General features: G+C 49.5%; 1 protein-coding gene across 2 annotated transcripts; it reads left to right on the top strand.

The window, feature by feature from the left end:
• The first annotated feature begins 1,354 nt into the window (after nucleotides 1–1,354).
• On the top strand, nucleotides 1,355–17,123 carry FBXW5 (F-box and WD repeat domain containing 5). 2 transcript variants are annotated; one of them, XM_079946825.1, is made up of 9 exons: nucleotides 1,355–1,463; nucleotides 3,044–3,254; nucleotides 4,362–4,519; nucleotides 5,680–5,854; nucleotides 6,861–7,009; nucleotides 8,535–9,036; nucleotides 10,151–10,298; nucleotides 11,993–12,205; nucleotides 13,649–17,123. In XM_079946825.1, the coding sequence occupies exons 2-9, from the start codon at nucleotides 3,071–3,073 to the stop codon at nucleotides 13,893–13,895; spliced, it is 1,776 nt and encodes a 591-aa protein (XP_079802951.1). In that variant the 5' UTR covers nucleotides 1,355–1,463; nucleotides 3,044–3,070; the 3' UTR covers nucleotides 13,896–17,123. The 2 variants fall into 2 exon arrangements, with proteins under 2 accessions (XP_079802951.1, XP_079802952.1); XM_079946826.1 differs by having other exon boundaries at nucleotides 1,434–1,456.
• Nucleotides 17,124–22,360: the final 5,237 nt, after the last annotated feature.

Genomic DNA, 22,360 nt, shown 5'->3' with positions numbered 1-22,360 from the left:
ACTCTCTCTCCCTCTCTGGCCATGGTTAATCTCTGTCTCATGGCCTTCTTACCTCACAATTCACAATCCTTAGCTCTAAAACAAACCTTTAAAAACTTGTGCATATCTTTTTTTTAAAAAAAAAAAGTATGCAAGGACTGCTGCCATTTTGTGGAAACATCCCATAAACACAAATAGTAACTGTTATGAGAAAAAACTGCTCCTTTTCCCTTATGGGGTGTCCAAGAGCCGTATAGAGTCCTTATGTAGGTTCTCTATCAGTAGGAGAAAATAACAGAGACCAGCCAGAGAATATTGAGAAGCAAAGCGGCTAGGAAGCCTGATCTTTGTTAACTGTTGCAACAGGGGGCTCCTCTCACACAGGAGAGAGGAGGAGGACCACGAACCATGTGTGCTTGCCCTTATACAGTGGTACCTCGGGTTACATATGTTTCAGGTTACATACGCTTCAGGTTACAGCCTCCGCCGCTAACCCAGAAATAATACCTCGGGTTAAGAACTTTGCTTCAGGATGAGAACAGAAATCGTGCTCCGGCGGCACGGCGGCAGCAGGAGGCCCCATTAGCTAAAATGGTACCTCGGGTTAAGAACAGTTTCAGTTTAAGTATGGACCTCCGGAACGAATTAAGTACTTAACTCGAGGTACCACTGTATAGCCATTTTGAAATCCCCTGCCCTTGATCTCAAGACCACCCCTCCATACATCATACATACATCACCGGAGGGGCGGACTACAACAGAAATTTGAGTGCGTTGTTTTTTCCTCTTGTCTGCTAGGTTGCTTGATTGGATTCCCTGGGCATCCTGGCCTCTCCGTTCAGGCCGCAGGCCGCAGGTCACAGGCTCACACCCTATTCATATCTTAAATGTGCCCTTAAGACAGGATTTGTCAAAGAGACAATGGGGAGATTTCCCATGTCCTTCGACCTTGCAGAGAAATATTTGAGGTCATTTTGGGAGAGAGAAAATGGTTTCGGGACTTTTCTGTGGGTTTCGGACATGTGTTTTACATATTTGTATGTGCTTGCTTGGTACATTTATGAACATTATTATATATATATATATATATATATATATATATATATATATATGACCTTAAAATTATTATAAGAGTAACATAATGACCAATATGTTTTAATGTGGACCCATCTTCACGAATTCTCCTTCCCTCTCTCTCTATTAAACCAAAAACCCACATTTTTATTCTGCAATGCTCAATATTCCGCCAGGAGGCGCCGCGGCCGAGCTCCCTCTGGTGGCCAAACAGCGAATTGCTCCCCGCTTCGCCGTCTCCGGTTTCGTCTTCTCCCGCCGCGCCTGCGCAGGGAGAGCGGCGGACGAGGGAGAGCAAGGATGCCTAGAGGGGCCAAGCATAGAGCAGGGAACGGAAGGCGGCTTCTGACGGTAGCGGCCGGAAGCGGAAGGGCCCTTCCGGAAATGATGTAGGAAGCAGCTGGTAGGAGGTCTGTTGTTGTGGGGGGAAGGGTGGGGGGAGTCGCCTGGGATGCCTCGTGGGGGGAGGGGTCCCCAAAGAGATGCGAGGGGGAGGGGAGTCTGTGGGGGGGAGGGGGAGGGGGACCAATTTGGGGGATTGGGGGGGGGGTCTGAGAACCAGAACAAACCAGTCAAAAGGCCCAAGAGGGGAGCTGGGAAGGGGGGGAGAAATGGGGAGAGGATCTCTATAGGGGGAGCAGGAGGCAGTTTTGGCTGGTTTGTTATTTATTATGTATTTCCTAGCATTTACGCACCACTCCATTGCAGAAAACCAGCAAAAATAAGATAGAACTGACAATGGGACCCAGGGAGGGGAGGGTGGGAAGTCTGGAGATTGAGAGAAATCTCTAAAGGTGGATATGTATTTTTTATTTTTCTAATTTTGCACTCGTAAAATCAAATAAAAATTACTTTTTTTAAAAAAAAGATAAAACTGCAAAATAGAGGGGGAACCCACAACCCTACTTTTAAAAACACACCATTGTGGAAATACTAAAGCAGATGGCAATGGCCTTGATTTCCTAAGCATCTGGGTGAAGCTTATCTAAGCAGGGAATATTTTTAGCAGCTGGCACCTGCCTGGGCCCAAGGGGCAGGGAGCTCCATTAAGCGACCAGGTTCTTGCCACATAAGACCTGTTCCGCAGGGCCAGTTCTGCCACTTGAAGAGGGCCAGTGGGCACCAGTAGACACACAATCTGCTAGGTAAATTGGTCCCAAGTTGTTAAGGGCTTTATATGCTCATAGTAGCACCTTGAACTGGGCCCAGCAGCAAATCATCAGCTGGTGCACATCTCTGAGCAGAGGTGTTACATGCTGACAAGGCCTCACAAGGTGTGAAGCAGAAGGGAGAGGGGGTTTCCCCCTACAAATTCCCAAGTTATTTGACAACAAGCAGTGTCCGAAACTCCAATTGTTCTAGGTGCATTTTGCGACAGTGAATTTCATTAGCGCAAGCAGTTTTTGAGCTCTGGGCGCAGTAGGGCGCCTAAGATTTGAGATTAAGACTGCAGAGTGGGAGGAAAGGAGGACCCCAGCTACTCTGAAGACGGGAGAAGAGACCCTCTTAAGAATATTACGGGGGGTGGGGCAGGGGAAGGACTAGCCCATGTGAAAAATGAACATAAGATTTTAGCTGCAGTTCATTCATTTTCAGCTTTGTATTCTTGCCATAAAAAAGATGGGACATTCCATTGTTGCTCCCATAACCTCGGTTTAAGGTGCCATTTAGCTCCTGGCTTCCATATCTCAGTTTCTAACACTGGCAACAAGAAATTGTACAGATTGCTGCCTGAGTTTGCTCCCCCCACCCTTCCATCCTCATCCCTTTCTCCTCTCATGTGTCTCTCTTTCTTGAAGATCGCAAGCCTGCAGGAGCAGGCAATGTCTTGTTCTCACTGACTGTGACCAGGGATTTGAACCCTGGTTTCCAAGTTCCTAGTCCAAACACCACACCACGCTGTCTCTCTTTTTCGTCGTAGCAGCTTCTTCTCCTACCGTTCTAGAGCATCCTTTGCCTAAACCTGTCCCCCTTTCCCTTGGTCTTGCAGGGCGCTTGGCAGTGACAGGATGCCACGATGGACAGTGGGGTTCTCCCTGACAGCATCCTTTTTGAGATATTCCTGTACTTGGACTACTCGGATGTCCTCTCAGCGGGGCTCGTGTGCCGGCAGTGGCATGCAGTGGCTCAGGACGAAGTCCTGTGGAAGGACCTTTTCTACAGATACTATCCAGTAGCTCGGGACGTCCCACGACACCCAGGTACATCCTCCCTTTGCAGAGCAGTCAGCCTCAAAACTGGAAAAGAGTAATTGCTGTTCCCCTAATCTGTTGCCCCTGCTGGGGTCAGCTCAGGTTGGAGGTGAGGCTTATAGCTAACGAATGAGGAAAATTGGAAACAGACTGGAGAGTGAATCTCGCACTCAAGGCAGAGAGAGGAAGCAAGGAATAACACTTGTAGATCTTCAGCTGGGATAGCTCAGCCTGTAGAGCAGACAGCTCTTAATCTCAGGGTTGTGGGTTTGAGCCCCACGTTGGGCAAAAGATTCCTGCATTGCAGGGGTTGGACTAGATGACCCTTGGGGTCCCTTCCAACTGTACCGTTCTGTGATAATCGCAGCAGAAAGAGAGGCCAGCTGGGATAATGCAGGATAGTAGAAATGCTGCCTATTTGGGTATTTATTGATTTCATTTATTTGTTTACAGCAGGGGTCAGCAACCTTTTTCAGCTGTGGGCTGGTCCACTGTCCCGCAGACCATGTGGTGGGCTGGATTATTATTTTGAAGGGGAAAAATGAATGAATTCCTATGCCCCCAAAACAACTCAGAGATGCATTTCAAATAAAAACACACATTCTACTTATGTAAAAACACCAGGCAGACGCCACAAATAACCCAGAGATGCATTTTAAATAAAACATTTTACTCATGTAAAAATACGCTGATTCCTAGACCATCCGCGAGCCGGATTGAGAAGGCGATTGGGCCACATCTGGCCCACGGGCCTTAGGTTGCCTATCCTTGGTTTAGAGCATGTGTGCTGGGCGCTCCTGCTGAAAAGGCTCCTAGAGTAGCACATATACAAGCAAAACAAGACAGTCCCTGCCCCTGCAGGCTTACAATCCACAAAACAAAACAAGGTCATGGCACACAAGGAAAGAGGGAGGAGAGGGAGAAGGAAAACCAAAACCTGGACACCAGTTTCTGAACAGTTGCTCCTATGATGGCCAAATGCTGGTCCATTTCCGGGGCTGGCGGTGCCTGAAGGAAAGGAGGCTTGATGGAGGTGGTCTGGTAATTTCTTCAGATTTTCAGTGAGGGGTGTTGTGTCCTGCTGCCCTCCTCCTCCTCTTCCTCTTTCCTCTGCAGCTGCCACTTCCTGGTATGGCGAGTTCCAGCGGCTGTCTGACACCATCCCCTGCGTGGAAGTTCAGACGTTGGCAGAGCACAGCGACCAAGTCCTCCACCTCAGCTTCTCCCACAATGGCTACCTGCTGGCCTCCTGCTCCAAGGACTGTACCGTTAAGGTGAAGCAGGGCGGAGGGGGAACGAATCCTAACTATAACACACTGTGTTTCAAGCAGTTGAAGCTTTGCTCCGTAATCCTCACAGCAACCCTGGAAGGTAGGTTGCTTGTTTTGATCCCTGCGTCGGTGACGGGAATTGAGAGCAGAGAGACCCAGCTTGAGAGCCCCGCCTCAGCCCTGAAGAGAAGAGGGTGATTTGGGCCCAGTCATCCTTTCTGCTTCACCTACCTTGCAGGGTTGTTGTGAGGATGGCATAAGCAGGCGAGGGAGCCTCATGTGTGCTGCCGAAACCTTCCTGGAGGAAAGGCGGGTATTGCCGTGGGTTGGGCTGGATGACCCTCAGGGTCCCTTCCAGCACTAGGGTTCTGTGAAAGGGTGGGGGGGGCATTCTAAGGCAGGACTGTGTGTCCTGTACTTTAAATACACACATAACCTCTCAGGGACATGAATTTGAGTCCCCTGTTGGGGAGAAGTTTCTTGCATTCCTGCAACTCTTCCAGTGGTTTCCCATAGAGACACTAAATTCTCCAACTCAAGACCGACGTTCATGGTCTCTTTTATACAGTCAAACCTCGGCTGCTGGACATAATCCATTCCGGAAGACCGTTCGACTTCCAAAACTTCTGACAGCCAAGGCGTGGCTTCCCTTTGGTTGCAAAAGCTTCTTTCACTCAAACAGAAGCCGCGTTGGACATTCGAGTTCCGAAAATTGTTTGAAAACCAGAGCATTTACTTTTGGGTTTTCGGCATTCGGGAGCCAAAGCGTTCAAAAACTGAGCCGTTCAAGAACCGATGTTTGACTGTATTGCATTATTTCTGGAGTGGGTTTTGCTGATCATGAGAGGGACAAAAATCTAAACCAGGGTTTCCCAAAATTGGGTCTCCAGCTGTTGTCATCATCCCTGACAACTGGTCCTGCTATTTCGCATGACAGGAGTTGTAGTCCAACAGCAGCTAGAGACCCAAGTGAAATTGTATATCAGCAGGAAGCTGCGCTGGGACACAGTGGAACATTTCAGAGGAGAGAGAAGCAGAAGATTGGGCCCTCAGCTTCTCAGAGGACATCGCCCATCCTCTTCCAAGTGTGTCTCCCCGGCGATAAGGACTAGTAACTTAGAGCTGCCCTTTTGCTGTCCCTCTTTCCTACTTTCTCTTGGCAGATCTGGAACAATGGCCTGCCTCTCTCCCTGCTCCACAGCACCAGCATGAAGAAGTACAACTGGAAGTACACCCAGTTCTCCCAGTTCAACGCAGACGATTCCCTCCTCCTTGTCTCTGGGGTCTTCGTGGGGCCCCGGACTACTTCCTCAGGCGAGATCGCGGTCATCGATCTGGGTAAAAAACAATGGGCTTTGCTGTTCCTCCCTTGTCACCCCACAAAGCTTAAGAATGAGCTTCCTGGGAGCTGCCTTCCTTCCTTTAGCAAAGTCTGCTGGTGTCAAGGACTGGCTGGATGAGGAGGAACAGAGGGGGAAGTACCTGCCAGAGAACCCCCTAGGGAAGCCACAGAAGGGGGAGGCTCAGAGCTCGGGGAATGGGGTGGTGGGCTGGTCACAGGGGGAAGGAATGGTTGGGTGCTAAAGAGGCAACAGGCTTTTGCAAGCAAGAGGAACCAGGTGCAGAAAGTAGTTCAGCCTCTGCAGAGGAAGCAAAGGCAGAGAGGAGAGGTGGCAGAAGCTGCACAGGAGCTGGTCGCTCTTCCTGTGCTAAGGTCCCCTCCCCACTTGACTCCAGGGACATGGAGGGCGTTGCAAGTAGCAGAACAAATAATAATAATAATAATAATAATAATAATAATAATAATAATAATAATTTATTATTTGTACCCTGCCCATCTGGCTGGGTTTCCCCAGCCACTCTGGGCGGCTTCCAACAAAGACCAAAAATACACTAAAATGTCACACATTAAAAACTTCCCTGAACAGGGCTGCCTTCAGATGTCTTCTGAATGTCAAGTAGTTGTTTATCTCTTTGACATATGATGGGAGGGCGTTCCACAGGGCAGGCGCCACCACCAAGAAGGCCCTCCGCCTGGTTCCCTGTAGCACAGATTCCCCCCACCCCCTGGCATAGTTTTAAGGCTGCTTGCGAAACATCTATCTGTGGAGGAAGAGACTTAGAGCGAAGTAGAAAGCAACCGGCAACAGTTTGATAGGGGTCAGTCCTACCTCACAGGGTTGTTGTGAGGATGAAATGGGGAGGGGGAGAACCACGTGGCCACCTAGAGATCCTTGGAAGATAAAAGGCAGTTTTTAAATGTCATTAATAACAACAACAACAACAACAACAACAACAACAACAACAAAAGCCATATTCGGTTCTTGGCATTTTCTCATTCCAGAAAACTTTGCCCTCCTGTCCCGGGTTCGCAACAAGCCCTACGACGTGTTTGGCTGCTGGCTGAACGAGACCCACCTGATCTCTGGGAACCTGCACCGTATGGGGAACTACACCTCCTGCTCTGTGCTGTGGCTGAACAACGCCTTCCAGGTGGGCGAGATATTTGAAAACAGTTTTGAAGTCCATATTGTGATACCAGTTTCATAATTTCTGACCTGGCAATATATATTGCCAGGCATGGTGTGTGTGTGTGTGTGTGTGTGTGTCCTATGCAAAAATCACAATGTGGGGAAAACTCTGAAGCCAGCCAATGCCTCTCTGCAGCTCCATCCTTATTTGAGGCATTGTGATATATCAGTATATTGAAATGTTCAGCTGGTGATGCATCACGATGTAGAAAACCAAATATTGCCCAGCCGTACTGCCCGGCTGGTGTCGGGGATTGTTGGCTTTTGCAGGGAAAGGGAACTGGCTTCCTCATCATCCCTCCGTATTCGGAATCTGAGTGCATGCTTTGATAGGCAACAGAGAAATGCAAAAAACGAGTACGGGAAAGGACATCGTTGAGGGGATCTGCTTGCTCTGGCAATATGAAGTGTGTTTGGGCAGGGAAAACTCAGGCTTGAGCAGGCCTGATGGAGAGGAGGAACCCAGCTCTGAGAGCATGACTTAATTTCTATGTGTGTGTAAAGCTAAAGCGAGGGGCTGCCTGCATAGAAGCCTGTGTGGTTTACAGGTGTGTTGGGCATTCGTGGTTTCCCCCGTGACCAAGTAAAGCTGCCTTAAACGTCACAGCAGAAGGAGACCCACAGCACCTGCCTCCTCTTGGATTGAGGTTGAATCCTGACAAGACAGAATCACTGTTCTTGGGGGAGAGGGGGCAGGTGAGTGTGGAGGACTCCCTGGTCCTGAATGGGGTTACCGTGCCCCTGAAGGGCCAGGTGCGCAGCCTGGAAGTCATTCTGGACTCACAGCTGTCCATGGAGGCGCAGGTCAATTCTGTGTCCAGGGCAGCTGTCTACCAGATCCATCTGGTACGCAGGATGAGACCCTCCCTGCCCGCGGACTGTCTTGCCAGAGTGGTGTATGCTCTAGTTATCTCTCGCTTAGACTACTGCAATGTGCTCTATGTGGGGCTCCCTTTGAAGGCAAGCTGGAAACTACAACTAATCCAGAATGCAGCAGCCAGACTGGTGATTGGGAGTGGCTGCCGAGACCACATAACACCGGTCTTGAAAGACCTACATTAGCTCCCAGTACGTTTCCGAGCACAATTCAAAGTGTTGGTGCTGACCTTTCAAGCCCTAAACAGCCTCGGCCCAGTATACCTGAAGGAGCGTCTCCACCCCCATCATTCTGACCGGACGCTGAGGTCCAGCTCCAAGGGCCTTCTGGCGGTTCCCTCATTGTGAGAAGTGAGGTTACAGGGAACCAGGCAGAGGGCCTTCTTGGTGGTGGCACTCGCCCTGTAGAACGCCCTCCCATCAGATGTCAAAGAGATAAACCTGACATTTAGAAGACATCTGAAGGCAGTCCTGTTCAGGGAAGTTTTTAATGTGTGACATTTTAATGTATTTTTAATATTTGTTGGAAGCTGCCCAGAGTGGCTAGGAAAACCCAGCCAGATAGGTGGGGTACAAATAATAAATTATTATTATTATCATTGGGCTTGCAGGGCGTCGAGTCGGAGAACATGAACGTGGTGAAGAGGCTGTTCAAGATCCAGAACCTGAACGCCAGCAAGATCCGGATGGTGACCGTGGCAGACTGCAGCCGCTACGACCCTTCTGACCTCCTCCTGAACCATGGGGAGCACTTAGAGGGCGGGACCAGGAGCCCCTGCCAGGCCCCCAACCTCTGCAGCGACAGCGAGGAGGAGGAAGAGCAGGCGGAGGAGCAGCAGCAGGCCAAGCAGAAGGCAGTGCCAGAACCGGGCTCCTCGGGGGCAGAGAACCAGGCGGGTGCTGGCAGCGGGCTGGGCCGCTTCCTGACGGACATCATCGAGGGGCGAGTCCGGCCGGTCATGACAGAGCTACAGATGGAAGCCAAAGTCGCCCAGCTCCTGGCGCAGAACAGGACGAAGCCCCCCGAGCCCAACCTGCTGTCCACGGAGGGGAGCACTAAGAAATACTTGATCTTCACCACCGGCTGCCTTGCCTTCTCCCCACACCAGATTGGTAAGCGGGGGGGGGGGGGTATTTGTGTGGGGCTCAGGCAGCCCTGTTTAGGGAAGCTTTTAATGTTTGATGCATTACCATATTTTAATATTCTGTTGGAAGCAGCCCAGAGTGACTGGGAAAGCCCAGCCAGATGGGTGGGGTATAAATAATAAATTACTATATTATTATTATTATTATTATTATTATTATTATTATTAGGCAGTGTGAAAAACCGCCTGAAAATGATTGCTAGCTGTGATAGCTAAGGGGCACCTCAAAGTTTCAGGGCTGCCTCTCTCCTACATTGGCTCCCAGCATGTTTCCAAAGCACAATTCAAAGTGTTGCTGTTGACCTTGAAAACCCTAAACGGCCTCGGTCCAGTATATCTGAAGGAGCGTCTCCACCCCCATCATTCTGCCCAGACACTGAGGTCCAGCACCGAGGGCCTTCTGGCGGTTCCCTCCCTGCGAGAAGTGAGGTTACAGGGAACCAGGCAGAGGGCTTTCTCGGTGGTGGCACCCGCCCTTGGAACGCCCTCCCGTCAAATGTCAAGGAAATAAACAACTATATGACATTTAGAAGACATCTGAAGGCAGCCCTGTTTAGGGAAGGTTTTAATGTTTGGTGTTTAATCGTGTTTTTAATATTCTGTTGGGAGCTATCCAGGGTGGCTGGAGAAACCCAGCCAGATCAGCAGGATATAAATAATAAATTATCATGATTAAATTATTATATTATTATTAGTTTCTGGGGAGAAAAAGGGAAGGCGGTCGTCATTTTCATACCCCCTGCCTTCTGAAAGCAGGACCTTCTGGTCTGACCCCAGGCACTGAAGACTGCCAGAGACACACTGGTGTAAAAAGTGGAGACCCAGGTGTCAGTTTTTTATTTTGATAACATTTCCATAGAATCATAGAGTTGGATGGGACCCTGAGGGTCATCTAGCCCAACCCCCTGCAATGCCGGAATCTCAGCTGAAGCATCCATGGCAGATGGCCATCCAGCCTCTGCTTAAAAGCCTCCACAACCTTCTGAGGGAGACCGTTTCACTATTGAGCAGCTCTTGGCCTCAGAAAGTTGTTCCTGATCTTCTTGCCTCTTCCCCCCCTCCCACCCTCTGTGCTCCCCCAGGGATCAAGCAGATCTCGCCTCACCAGATGACGACCGCAGGCCCCGTCCTTGGAGAGGAGAGAAACTCGGACAAGTTCTTTGATTCGCTCGACCACGTCATTGATTTCCATGGACATATTATCGGCATGGGCCTCTCCCCTGACCACAGGTAAGGAGGCGGGCCGGGGGGGCGGCTGCTGACCATATGGAAGGAGGAGGGGGGGGAATCTCGTCTGAAGGGTAGGAGGCAGCAGGGTTCTTTTGCAGGCAGGAATTCTCCAGGTGTCTTCCCCAGAAGCTCCAGGTAAAGGCGGGTTGGGTGGCAGGGATGAGAAAACCCCTTTGCCTGAGGCTGTGGGGTGGATATGGACCCTTAGCTCTTGCAGAAGACCCCCCCCAGCCCCATTTGTCTCCAGAAGGCCCAGTCAAGTTCGGTCCCCAGTGGTATCTGGGAAAGACCCTGCCTTGTTTCACACCCTGGAAATTGAATTGAATTGAATTTTATTATTACAGTCACAGACCAGTTCCAGCTCACTTACAATAATATACAATATACAATAAAACACAACAGGAATACATTGAATTGCAATTGGGTATAACAGAGACAACTCAGATATAGCAGCAATTAAAAATATATATTAAATCTTGATCACTAAAACATAACCTAAACTTGTCATTTAAAACCTTTTGGTAGTACAACTTGTTCCCTAAGTTTTACGGCAGATGCACAGAATTTGGATCTCTAGATCCTTGTCCTCTACCAGGAGTTTTAGACAGACACCTGGAGAATGTGGTCTTGGGGAGTTTAAAAGGGAAAATCCACTCATCCTTTAAATGGTTGGGAGATTCAGGACAGATCGAAGGAAGCCCTTCTTCACACAACTCCCTCCCACTGGAAGCAGGGTTGCCCAGCGGCCTGGTTGGTTTCAAGAGAGGATTAGGCAAATTGGTGGACGAGGAGAGGGCTGTCAGTGGCTCTGCTCTGTTGGAGGCTTCTGAGGACCAGCTCCTGGAAACCCCAAGAGGGGAGAGGGCTACTCTTGCGCTCGGATCCTGCTCATGGGTTTCCCTCTGGGGCATCTGGTTGGCCACTGTGAGAACAGGATGCTGGACAAGATTGGGCCCCCTTTGGCCTGATCCTGCAGGCTCTTCCTACATTCTTAGTCATGGAAGGCGATCTACTTGGGAGCAGCTTGCCAGAAAAGACAGCCCAGTCTCCAAGGGGAGGCAGCCTCCATGTGTCAAGTGCAGAAGCCTCTTCAGAGCGACAAGAACTTTAAGGAGCGGCCCCCCCTCCATCGCTGCCTGTGCTGGTCACAGTCCTGAGCTTTAGCTATTCTTGGCTGAATGGATGAAGCTACCTTATTTCGGGGGTCTATCTAGTCTAGTATCGCCTGCCCCAATTGGCAGCAGCACCTCTTCAGGATTGGGGGCAGAGAAAGGAATTCTTTCCCCTTAACTGCTCCCTTTCCTGGGTCATGCGGAGGCAAGCGGGGGGGGAGCCCCACTGAAACCCCTCTTTCAGCATGGTGTAGTGGTTAAGAGCAGTAGACTCGTAATCTGGTGAACCGGGTTCCCTTCCCCGCTCCTCCACCTGCAGCTGCTGGGTGACCTTGGGCCAGTCACACTTCTCTGAAGTCTCTCAGCCCCACTCACCTCACAGAGTGTTTGTTGTGGGGGAGGAAGGGAAAGGAGAATGTTAGCCGCTTTGAGACTCCTGAAGGGGAGTGATAAAGCGGGATATCAAATCCAAACTCTTCTTCTTCCTCTTCCTCTTCCTCTTCTCCCTCTTCCTCTTCCTCTTCCTCTTCCTCTTCTTCCTCCTCTTCCTCCTCCTCCTCCCCCTCCCTGCCTTTCCTGCAGGTACTTGTATGTGAACAGCCGGGCCTGGCCCCAGGACTCTGTCATTTCTGACCCTTTGCACCCGCCCCCCATCTCTGAGGACATCGACCTCCACGTGGTGGACCTCAAGACCATGACGGAGGCCCAGGGACCCCTGCGAGGCCACCGGGCGCACACTCCCAGCAACGACTTCTTCTTCATATTCTTGGATGTCAGCAGAGACTTTGTGGCCAGGTGAGCTGCAGGAGGAGCTGGTCAGAGTCCTTCGGTCTGTGGGGTGGAGTGGGGGTCCCAACTGCACTTCCCTGCTCTTTCAGCCTTTCCCTCTGCCGCCCTCCCCTCAACCTGAATGCCCTTCCTCACTGCGGTGGCCTGCAGGCCGTTGCGAGTACCAGCAGTGGGGAAGTCCAGTCTGGCATCTGAGCCCCCGGCCTGGTGGACCCGCCTTTGGCTGACCCTCAATGCATCTCTCTCAATGCAGGCTGCAGCTACAGAGCTCGTTGCAACAGCTTGTGTGGGTGATGCCTTAAAGAAAGAAAGAATTGTTGGATTTAGTCCTCATAATCACAAGATTTTGAGGCTGAGAACATCAGTAACCGAAAGGGCTGTCTCTTCTCTTCTCTTCTCTTGAGCAAAGGAGGGGAGGAGCTTCCTGCAATCTGGGACAGATACTTGTATAAATTAAATTAGTATATTAATTGATTGATTGCCTTCTCTTCACCACAAGATCCCGGAGCAGAGCACAGCATTATACTGGAGTAGGAAAATAATGCCAAGATATTTCACATCTGGCAACCAATGCCCCACTTTTGTTTTAGATAGTACAGTATATGAGTAGACAAATCTAAAAAGCCCAGGACACAAATTTTCACAGCCCTCTAGCAGCTCTGGTGCCTCATTTACCAGAAGTCAGGTACAGTCGTACCTTGGTTCACGAATACTTTGCGAGTCGAATGTTTTGGCTCCTGAATGCCACAAACCCAGAAGTGAGTGTTTCGGTTTGCAAACTATTTTTGGAAGTTGAATGTCTGACGGGGCTTCCATGGCTTTCGATTGGCTGCAGGAGCTTCCTGAAGCCAATCAGAAGCTGCGCTTTGGTTTCCAAACATTTTGGAAGTCGAACACACTTCCAGAACAGATTCCATTCGACTTCCAAGGTACGACTGTATTTAGCATTAACTATGGAAGTGTATACTTCATTCTGAACAAACAAAGCTTCCTGATTTATGTTTTGCTCTCGGAGTCTTTGGTCAGAATCGAGTATACAATTGCAGAATAAATGCTAAATACTTTACTTCTGGTCAGTGAGCCTACACAGCTGCTGGAAGGCTGTGAAATACTATGTCCTAGGCTTTTTAGACTCATCTAAAAATGTACTATCTGAAACCCAAGGAGTGCATTGGTTACCAGATGTGAAAAATATGGGCATTATTTTCAGCTCTCCTACCCTACTATTAAAAACAATTTAAAAACACCTTGCAACCGTAAAAACAAGGTGGATCCTCACTGCAAGAAAGATTTACCTGCCCCTGTAGTAAAAGGCCATTTGCCAGACCTGGTACCAGCCACTTAGTAATAATACTGAGGACTAGAATCTTGATGTCTTCTGCAGCGGCCTCTGCAGCAGAAGGCAAGTCCCTGCTTTGTTACAACCGTTCTCTCTCGTATCCCTCACAGTGGGGCAGAGGATCACCACGGCTACGTCTGGGACCGGCACTACGGGATCTGCTTGGCCAAGCTGCAGCACAGCGACGTGGTCAACTCGGTGGCCTTCAGCCCCGTGGAACAGGAACTCTTGCTGACGGCCAGCGACGACGGGGCCATCAAAGTGTGGCGCTCCCCCCGCACCGTGAGGCTCCTTCAGGCTGAGAAGCCGCGGCCACAGAAGCTCTCCTTCTCTTGGGTCACGAACCGGAGGAGGTGAACCGAACCGTCGTGGCCCTGCAACCTGCAAGGTCACCGTGTCTGCTTGCTGCAGCCGGGCTCCCTCGTGAAAAACCCTGCCGTAGACAGACAGCTGGCCCAGTGGCCTGGGGTGAGATCAGAAGGGGGTTCTGGAGTTTTTGGGGTGGGGTTCGCTGGCTAAGAGGGGAAACCCATTCGGCTGCAGTTGCCCTGGGCTCAAAATGGTTAGGGGTGCAGATTTTGACACCCGGGGCTGCCTCAGCACAGCTATGTTCTTCCACCACTGGGGTCCGTTCAAAATGGCTTCTTCATGAGAACCAGGAAGTGACCTCTCCAGACACCGGAATGACTCTTCTTTTCTTATCTCTGTGGCTGCGATCTCCTGGATGATGCAGGCACCATTAGGCAGTTGAATGCACATGCGTACTCCGTTTGTTTCCCTCGCACCCACCACCACACCCTCTGCACAGCCCGGACACTGGCAACCCACGCTATGGCACTGCTTCTCAGTTAAGGCAACTATGGCAGAGCCCTGGGGAAATCGCAAGAGGGCACAGTATTAACATGTCGTACCAGAATCCTCCAAGCCCCTCTCACTCCTGCCACCCAAACGCTGATCTCCTTCTGTTTCCATGGGCAGAAACAGAAACATTTCCATAGTGCTCCTGTTCTACAGTGAAATAGTGCCCTGGCCGAGCCCCTCCTGCTCATTTCTAGGTAGATTGAAAAACACATTTAACTTATTATTTTCCCTTGGCACCTGGACCCTACGATCTGGCAGGTTTGTGTTTTAGCCAGGAATCAGTCCGTGGGGAAGCCTCGCACTCCAGAGAGTCCAGGGTCTCTGTCTCTGCCCAGTAACATGCTTTTGGCTGTTTCTGGGCTGAGCCGCCACCTGCTCCTCGTTTCCTCCTGGTTGCAGAGCTTCTGCAACCAGGGCAGCGCTCACCCTGGTTTGAGCACCCTGGTTGCAGAAGCTCTTTGCTTTTGTCCAGAGCACTCTCAAACACCCACTTTGCCTTTACTCGGAGGCCAGGAGGGAAAGAGAGAGTTGCCGAGGGGGGGGGGGCGTTGCGGGTGTGGGCAAGCATAGTGCCAAATGGGGAGGGAATTTAAGGATTAGATTTTCCTTTTTCCTAGCTGCCAAGTCCCTACTTGCTAGTTCGGATGTATCTCTGGGTGCCCCATCTGGCTTCCTTTCACCACTTGAAAGCTTGCGTGGAAATAAAGCAGCCTCTCCACAGACCTCTCTCCTGGGTGTACCTTTTGGGCACTTCCCCGCTTCCTGCGGCATCTGTGGAAACGTGGGGCTTCTGTTTCCAAAGCTGTAGCAAGACAGGGCTGCTGAGCCATTAGCAGAGATCAGTGGAGCCATTTAAAAATAGATTTCAGAAGCCTGGGAGCTTGGAGGGCGGGGATGGCAGGTCAGGGCAGGGAAAGGAGCTATAAAGGAAGAATAGAAATAAAGGCTGGTTGGTTGGTTGGTTCTCGTAAGTCCTCCTGAAGAACAGGGCGGGAGAGAGAGTGGCAGATATTGGTCCAATACTGTATTAATTGCAGAGTCTGGCTCTCCTTCTAAGATGTGGCAAAGACTTTTCCATGACGTTGCTAGAGGATGCACTTTGAAAAACCCACACAAAAGTTTTGCATGGATCAAAGAATCGGAAAACTGGCATAAGTACAAGTAATGGCAGAGACTGTTCCTGCTGGACACTTGGATCCAAGTTTTGTTTTTTTCTAGAGAAAGAGGTGGTGGAACTTGCTGAGCACCCACCCAAAGGTTGTTGAGCCCCAGATGCCGTGACGCCCCCCGCCCCCCGGCACACAGCCCCAAGAGCTGGTGGAACACACCAAAAAGGTGCTGGAACTCTGTTCCGGTGTGTTCCAGCTGAAGAAAAGGCCCTGCTTAGAACCACAGAATTGTCAAGTTGTAAGGAAGCCCAAGGCTCAGCTGGTCCAGCCTCCTGCCATGCAGGAATTCTGTGAAGAATATTTAATGTGGGGTGCATGTGAAATATGAAAGAAGAACCTCAAACAACAACAAAAGGCCCATTCAGTTTTTTAAAATAACAGTTTAAGCAGTTCCGACAAGTGAAAGCATCAGCCCTCTCTGTCACGGTCCGGTTCATGGGTGATCCACGTCCCAGCAGGGGACATCAGGACTGGGGGCAAGATTGCGGGGTGGGAGCAGGAACAGGAGTGCAGAAGCCAGGAGTCAGGAAGCCAGGAGTCCAAGGGTCAGAGAGCTGGGAGTCAAGAAACCAAGGGTCAAGAAGCAAGGAGTTACGAAGGCAGGGGTCCGAGGATCAAGGAGTCAAGGAGCCAAACGCAGCAAGGCAGGGAGCGTGTTGCTGTGGCAAAAAGCCGAAGGGAAATGCTGACCTTATATCCCTTTCCCGGATCTTGCCACCAGGTGCTGTGAGTTACCAATCGGCCTCACCTGTGTGGCTGCCTCATGCCTCTCCAGAACAAACTTAGGAAGGCCCCAGTCCTGCAGAGTCCTATTGGCCACAGGGCCCGGCTCCTGCACGCACTCCTGACACTCTCTCTGCTTTGCAGCTGGTGCTGCAGCCAGGAGGTGTAGACTGATTGCAGGTGCAGAGATCATAGAATTGTAAAGGGACCATCTAGTTCAACCCCCTGCTCAGCAGGTGCGAGGCTAGCGGGAGTGAGGGGTAGTTGCAGATGGCAAGAGGGCGGACGGGTCTCCTCTGACTCCTCTCCTACTGACCTCCTTGCCACAAACAGCAGTCTCTTGCTTCCTGGAACCCAATGGGCTCTGACCAGATGTGATTTTGGCTTTAGGTGTGATCTTTGAAACACAACCCCCTGTGTCAGTTGTGGGCCTAATGTAGAAATAAATATCTAGCAGTAAGAGCTGATCAACCGTGGGATGGAAAGTGGTGGACACTCCTTCCTTCCTTCCTTCCTTCCGTCTGTCAGAGATGCTTGGATTGAGATTCCTGCATTGCAGGGGCTGGACCAAATGATCTTCAGGGTTTCTGCCGACTCGACAAATTCCATGATTCCTTCCAAAAAAGGGTGCATGTTCAGTTTTAAGTGTTCAGGGTTAGAGTGAATTTCGAGCAGCAAGTACGAGAGGCTGGCATTTTAAATATTTTGAGTGTGACTAAATACAATCTATCAGCACTTAAGAATACAAAAAAAACACCCACATCTTTTTTGAGCAAGTTGTGCTTGTCTTGGTGGTAGTCCTTATGTGTGAATAAAAGAAGGAAATGGCGAAGTGGAAGTCTGAGACTGCAGCTTTCTGAGAATGCAGATGCACGTCAGAACCGAGAGCGATTGCAGCAGTTTTTGCATCCTGAAGTTTAAAGTTGTGGGGTGACTTTCTCAGAGGGTTTGTGCTGTGAACCAGTTTATATTGTTGACATGGCTTGTTTTCATATTATGGGAACACTTCTCAGGATTAAGTTGCCCCTCTCCTTGAACAATGATTAAGTAGCCACAAAAGTCTTTACGTTAGGAAACATTCCATTATCTGGAACGCACCAGAGGCTTTTATTCATTTGTTTAGGAGCACGTGCTGAGGTATAAACAATTTGCAAACCAGACTTGATCCGAATGCTCCATCTCTTCCTCCAGACTCCAGAACCAAAACCAGAACCAGTTTCAATCCATGTGCAAACACTGAAGGTTTATGGCGTCATTCTGTACTTTGGTGCTATGGTTTCAGTCCTTGATGCAGCCACCTTGGAGTAACCACCGCGGAACTTAGTGGAACTTACTTCTGAGTAGGCAAGGATAGCCTTGCCCTGTTAAAAATAACAACAAAAATGGGGTTGAAAGAAAAATTGCATTCGGCTTGTACTGTGGGTCTTGAAACTCTGCCTTCGATGAAATTGGGACCAGTTTCATGGCAGGCACACCATGCCCCTCTGTACCAAACTTTTGTGTGCTGGGGGCCCTCAGCTCTGCCTCCCATGAGCTGCCCTGCCCATCTGACTGGGTCTCCCCAGCCACTCTGGGTGGCTTCCAACCAAGTATTAAAAACAGGTGTCTTTTAAAAGTAAAATAGTTGTTTATTGCCTTGACATCTGCTGGGAGGGCATTCCATAGGATGGGCGCCACTACCAAGAAGGCCCTCTGCCTGGTTCCCTGTAGTGTATTTTTCATCTTTGTTGGAAGCTGCCTAGAGTGGCTGGGGAAACCCAGCCAGATGGGCGGGGTACAAATAAATTATTATTATTATTATTATTATTATTATTATTATTATTATTATTACTACTACTACTACTACTACTCTCACTTCTCGCAATGAGGGAACTGCCAGAAAGCCCTTGGAGCTGGACCTCAGTTTCTGGGCAGAACGAGGGGGGTGGAGACGCTCCTTCAGGTATACAGGACCAAGGATCACAGTCTGACAGAATTGTAGAGTTAGAAGGGATCCCGGGGGTCATCTAGATCAACCCCCTGCAATGCAGGAATCCTTTGCCCAAAGTGGGACTCAAACCCACAACCCTGAGATTAAGAGTCTCCTGCTCTGTCAGCTGAGCTACATTCCCTGACTGGGAATCAAACCTGGGCTGCGGCAGTGAGAGCACTGAATCCTAACCACTAGGCCACCTGCAGGTGATGGTCTCTGCCTGTGAGGGAAGCAGATACTCTCGCATAATCGGTCCCCTCACCTCGCTCTCCCTCCAGGCTGGAACAGGGGGCAGGTGTTGAGACGATTTACAACCACAAGTCAAGCAGGAATCTAGCCTCCCTTCCTGAGTTTGTGCTCACTATCAAGTCTCAGGAGATCTGGGACAGGAATAAAAAGGAAAAAACGGCTTGTGGCTGCATGAACACTGCAAGCTTAGCCTGGGTTGCAGCTGCTGCGCTGAATTGAGTTTCGCTCTGTTTTGCAGAGCTAATGGCCGGCCATTGGGCTTCCTGCTCCATTTCTAGGGTCTGTCTCTGGTCCCGCATTTTGGCCAGGAAGGACACCCCTCCCCAGAGAGGCTTTTGGAACTGCAGTCTGCCAGCGAAGGTCCTGAAGGAGCCCAAATACATGGAGAAGTCAAGCAGGAGGAGGAGGAGGATTACAGCAGTGCCCCTACCCTTAACCCAAATTGGCAGGAATGAGAGTGGCCAGTAGGGCACCTCTTTTTATTAATGCCCCCAGACACCCCTCACTTCATCTCCTTTCAAAAGCCAGACCAGGCAAAGCAGGGAGGGTTTTACTTTCTCACACAAATAACCACTTACACCTTTCCTTCCTTCCCCATCTATGCAGCCATTCCCCAGCTGCTTCCTCAGAGCAACGATCCTTGCAAAACGCAGTGGCGTAGCGTGGGTTGTCAGCACCCGGGGCAAGGCAAGTAATTTGTGCCCCCTAACCCATGGATTTGCGCCCCCTAACCCGTGGATTTGCGCCCCCTAACCCTAACCCCCAGGTGTTGCGCCCGGTGCGGCCGGCCCCCCCTGCACCCCCCACGCTACGCCACTGGCAAAACGGCAAAGAAGGATGAGCCAGGAAAATGCCAGCAAGTCAGGGCAAGGAAGTCCCAGGGCAGTGGTGGCATCACTCAGTTGCCCCACGGCCGGGCTAAGCTTGGCCTGAAAGCCTCCTCCCTGTTTTGCTTTGCCTCGAGACATCAAGCACAACTCCTTTCTCAGGGCAGCAACTAGCTGACTGGGGTTAGGGACTGCCAAGCTGCAGCCATCCACATGTTGCTAGCCCCCCCCCCCCTGGTTTCCAACCCCCCTGAACTGCCAGGTGTAGGAAGCCTGGCTCTTTTCACCCTCCCATTCCAATGATTCAGCACTTAGCGACTCTTTGCCCCAGGGCATGTACAGAGTAACACCCACATTGGCTGATCACATACCCTCCAAAGTGTCTCTATTTTCCTTTTTTTTGCCTTCTCTCTTTTTTAAATTCATTTTTATTCAATCTTCCACTTTAACAATCCAATCAAATCACATTAAATATTCCAAATTATACATATACATATCAAATAATCCAAATATTGTGCCAAATTACAATTTTTTTAATAGGACTTCCCATGCTTCAAGTTCGGAGGGCTCTGATCATCTCATATCTCTACTGCTTTTCATAGTAATTTCCGCTGGTTTCTCTAATTCTTTCTGTTGTTAACCTTCCTTCTTTCACGGCCTCTGAGTTGTTCCCACAAGCGAGTTGAAACAAGCAATAATATGTTTCTGTGTGGATTTTATGTCTATGATTCCCCTCTATATGTTTGCAGCATCTCAGCCGCCATCTTCACTCAGTTCCCATGAAATCAAGTCTAAAAGTCTGCTCATTATTTTTCCCAGACCAGTTGCATCAAACATTAGCCTTTCCAGGGCAGGTTTACGAAATCAAACTGGAAATACAAATATAATGACTTATTAAAGCCTCACCTCCCCCTTTGGCTATTTGTAATTCTGCAGCTCGGTCTTGACTTCCATCATGGCGGATTTCCAAATTAAAGTGCGACACAACTCCTACACAAATTCTAGGAAACCATCCAAAGTTTTTTAACATCTCTCCAGCAGCTAATTAGATCCTGCTTCTGTCTAATATCAACAAATTGGAGAATCTTTTATCCTCTTCCAAGCAAATCAACGATCAAAAGCCTTAATTATATAATATTGTTATTTCCACACAGTTTATAGTTTTTTAGAGCCATATTTATGTCAACAAATACAAAACTTTCCAGGCTCGCTTGGTTAATGTAAACGGTACTTCGGGGGGGGGGGGTTGCCGAATATTATATTGAAGCAAAGTACAATAGTAAGAGAGGCTTAACCCACACACCCCCTTTCCGTTCCATTCCAACATACCAACTTAGATGTTAATCCTTCTTCCACGCAGTCTTTTTTTTAATTTTTTTTTTTAAAAAAATTGGCACCTCAGTGGCTGGCTTAATTGGCAGAGTAATTTCTCCCTCCTCGCTCGAAGCATGTCCAAAACCTAAATCCAATTTTTCATCTTAAGAAATGGAACTTGATTCGCTTGCAGAGACAGCGTCCAGGAGAGCCAGACTCTCTTGGGGGCTTTCCATCCAGTGCCCCCAGCCCCTCCTTCCTTACAAAATTGGGGCTGGTTTGTTGGGTATCTGCGGATGAGACTGTGTCTTCCCGTACCCCGGGAAGATTTTGGGAGGCTGATTACTCCCATCTCAGCCATCCTCCATGGCGCCTCAAGCGGAAGTCGAAGTGTCCCTGTTTTCCAGGGACTGTCCCAGCTTCTGGTTTGATTCCAAAATGTCCTGCTTATCCTCAATAGGACATCCCTATTTTCATCGGAGAAATGTTGGAGGGGGTGGGAATAGGAAAACACTTCTTCTGAATCGGAACAAATGGCAGAAAATCCCATTCAGCTGTAAACCCATGGGTTTTCCGGGGGGCAGGGACGGCAGGGCAAACGAAGGTTTGGATAAGTCCTACATCTTACATAAAACATTAAAGGTAAAGGTACCCCTGCCCGTACGGGCCAGTCTTGACAGACTCTGGGGTTGTGCGCCCATCTCACTTAAGAGGCCAGGGGCCAGCGCTGTCCGGAGACACTTCCGGGTCACGTGGCCAGCGTGACATTGCTGCTCTGGCGAGCCAGAGCCGCACACGGAAACACCGTTTACCTTCCCGCTGGTAAGCGGTCCCTATTTATCTACTTGCACCCGGAGGTGCTTTCGAACTGCTAGGTTGGCAGGCGCTGGGACCGAGCAGCGGGAGCGCACCCCGCCGCAGGGATTCGAACCGCCGACCTTTTGATCGGCAAGTCCTAGGCGCTGAGGCTTTAACCCACAGCGCCACCTGCGTCCCATACACATAAAACATTAGTAACCTCCAATATATGAACCTATACATCACATTATGGTGAGCATACTTCTCCCCTCCCCATTTTTTATTCTCACTACAACCCCGTGAAGTAGACTTTGCTGGGGGAGAAAGAGGGAGAGATTCTTAAGGGAGATTCACGAGGTTTGAACTGGGGTCTCCCCAGTCTTAGCCTGAGACTCCAACCCCACACTTGGGGGCCTCATTACTGCATGTCTGGGTTGGTTGGTTGTGGGTGCTTTTTAAAGAAGATTACAGACAAGTAAGTGAAAGGTATAATCATCAGTAGTGCAGAACAAGAAGTGTGGTTCACCTGATTTACAAGATATGCAGAAACATACATCTATAATTGAACACATCAGAGACATTGGAGTACCAAGAATAAAACGCTCTATATTACATCATGGGGAAAAATTACACCAATTAAATGTTACTTAGCCCAAATTTCTTGAGAGACTTGTGGAAAGGACAAAAGTAGATTTTCCTTTTTTTTTTCATGTATTCAAGAAAATCCCACCAAACGGAGACAAAAGCAATTGCCTTTTTTTTTTACTTTCAAAAAATGAGTGTGCCGCTAGGTTTTTCATGTAATGCGATGGTCCATATCCACCATAATGAGGTGTTAATTTCAGACAATGTTTTCCATCTTTGGGCAATCGACAGTCCTGCAGCAATAAGAAAGTAATTCAACAAATC

This window comes from Podarcis cretensis (assembly GCF_951804945.1).
Source record: "Podarcis cretensis genome assembly, chromosome: 12".
Classification (NCBI taxonomy): domain Eukaryota; kingdom Metazoa; phylum Chordata; class Lepidosauria; order Squamata; family Lacertidae; genus Podarcis; species Podarcis cretensis.
The sequence above is the reverse complement of the archived record's forward strand: the minus strand, read 5'-3'. Positions and strand labels throughout refer to the sequence as shown.

Coding starts and splice junctions, on each gene's coding strand:
- FBXW5 (XM_079946825.1), top strand. CDS start 3,071: ATGGACAGTGGGGTTCTCCCTGACAGCATCCTTTTTGAGATATTCCTG. Junction 7,010..8,534: donor GGCTGAACAACGCCTTCCAG/GTGGGCGAGATA, acceptor TTGGGCTTGCAG/GGCGTCGAGTCGGAGAACAT. Junction 9,037..10,150: donor CTTCTCCCCACACCAGATTG/GTAAGCGGGGGG, acceptor GTGCTCCCCCAG/GGATCAAGCAGATCTCGCCT.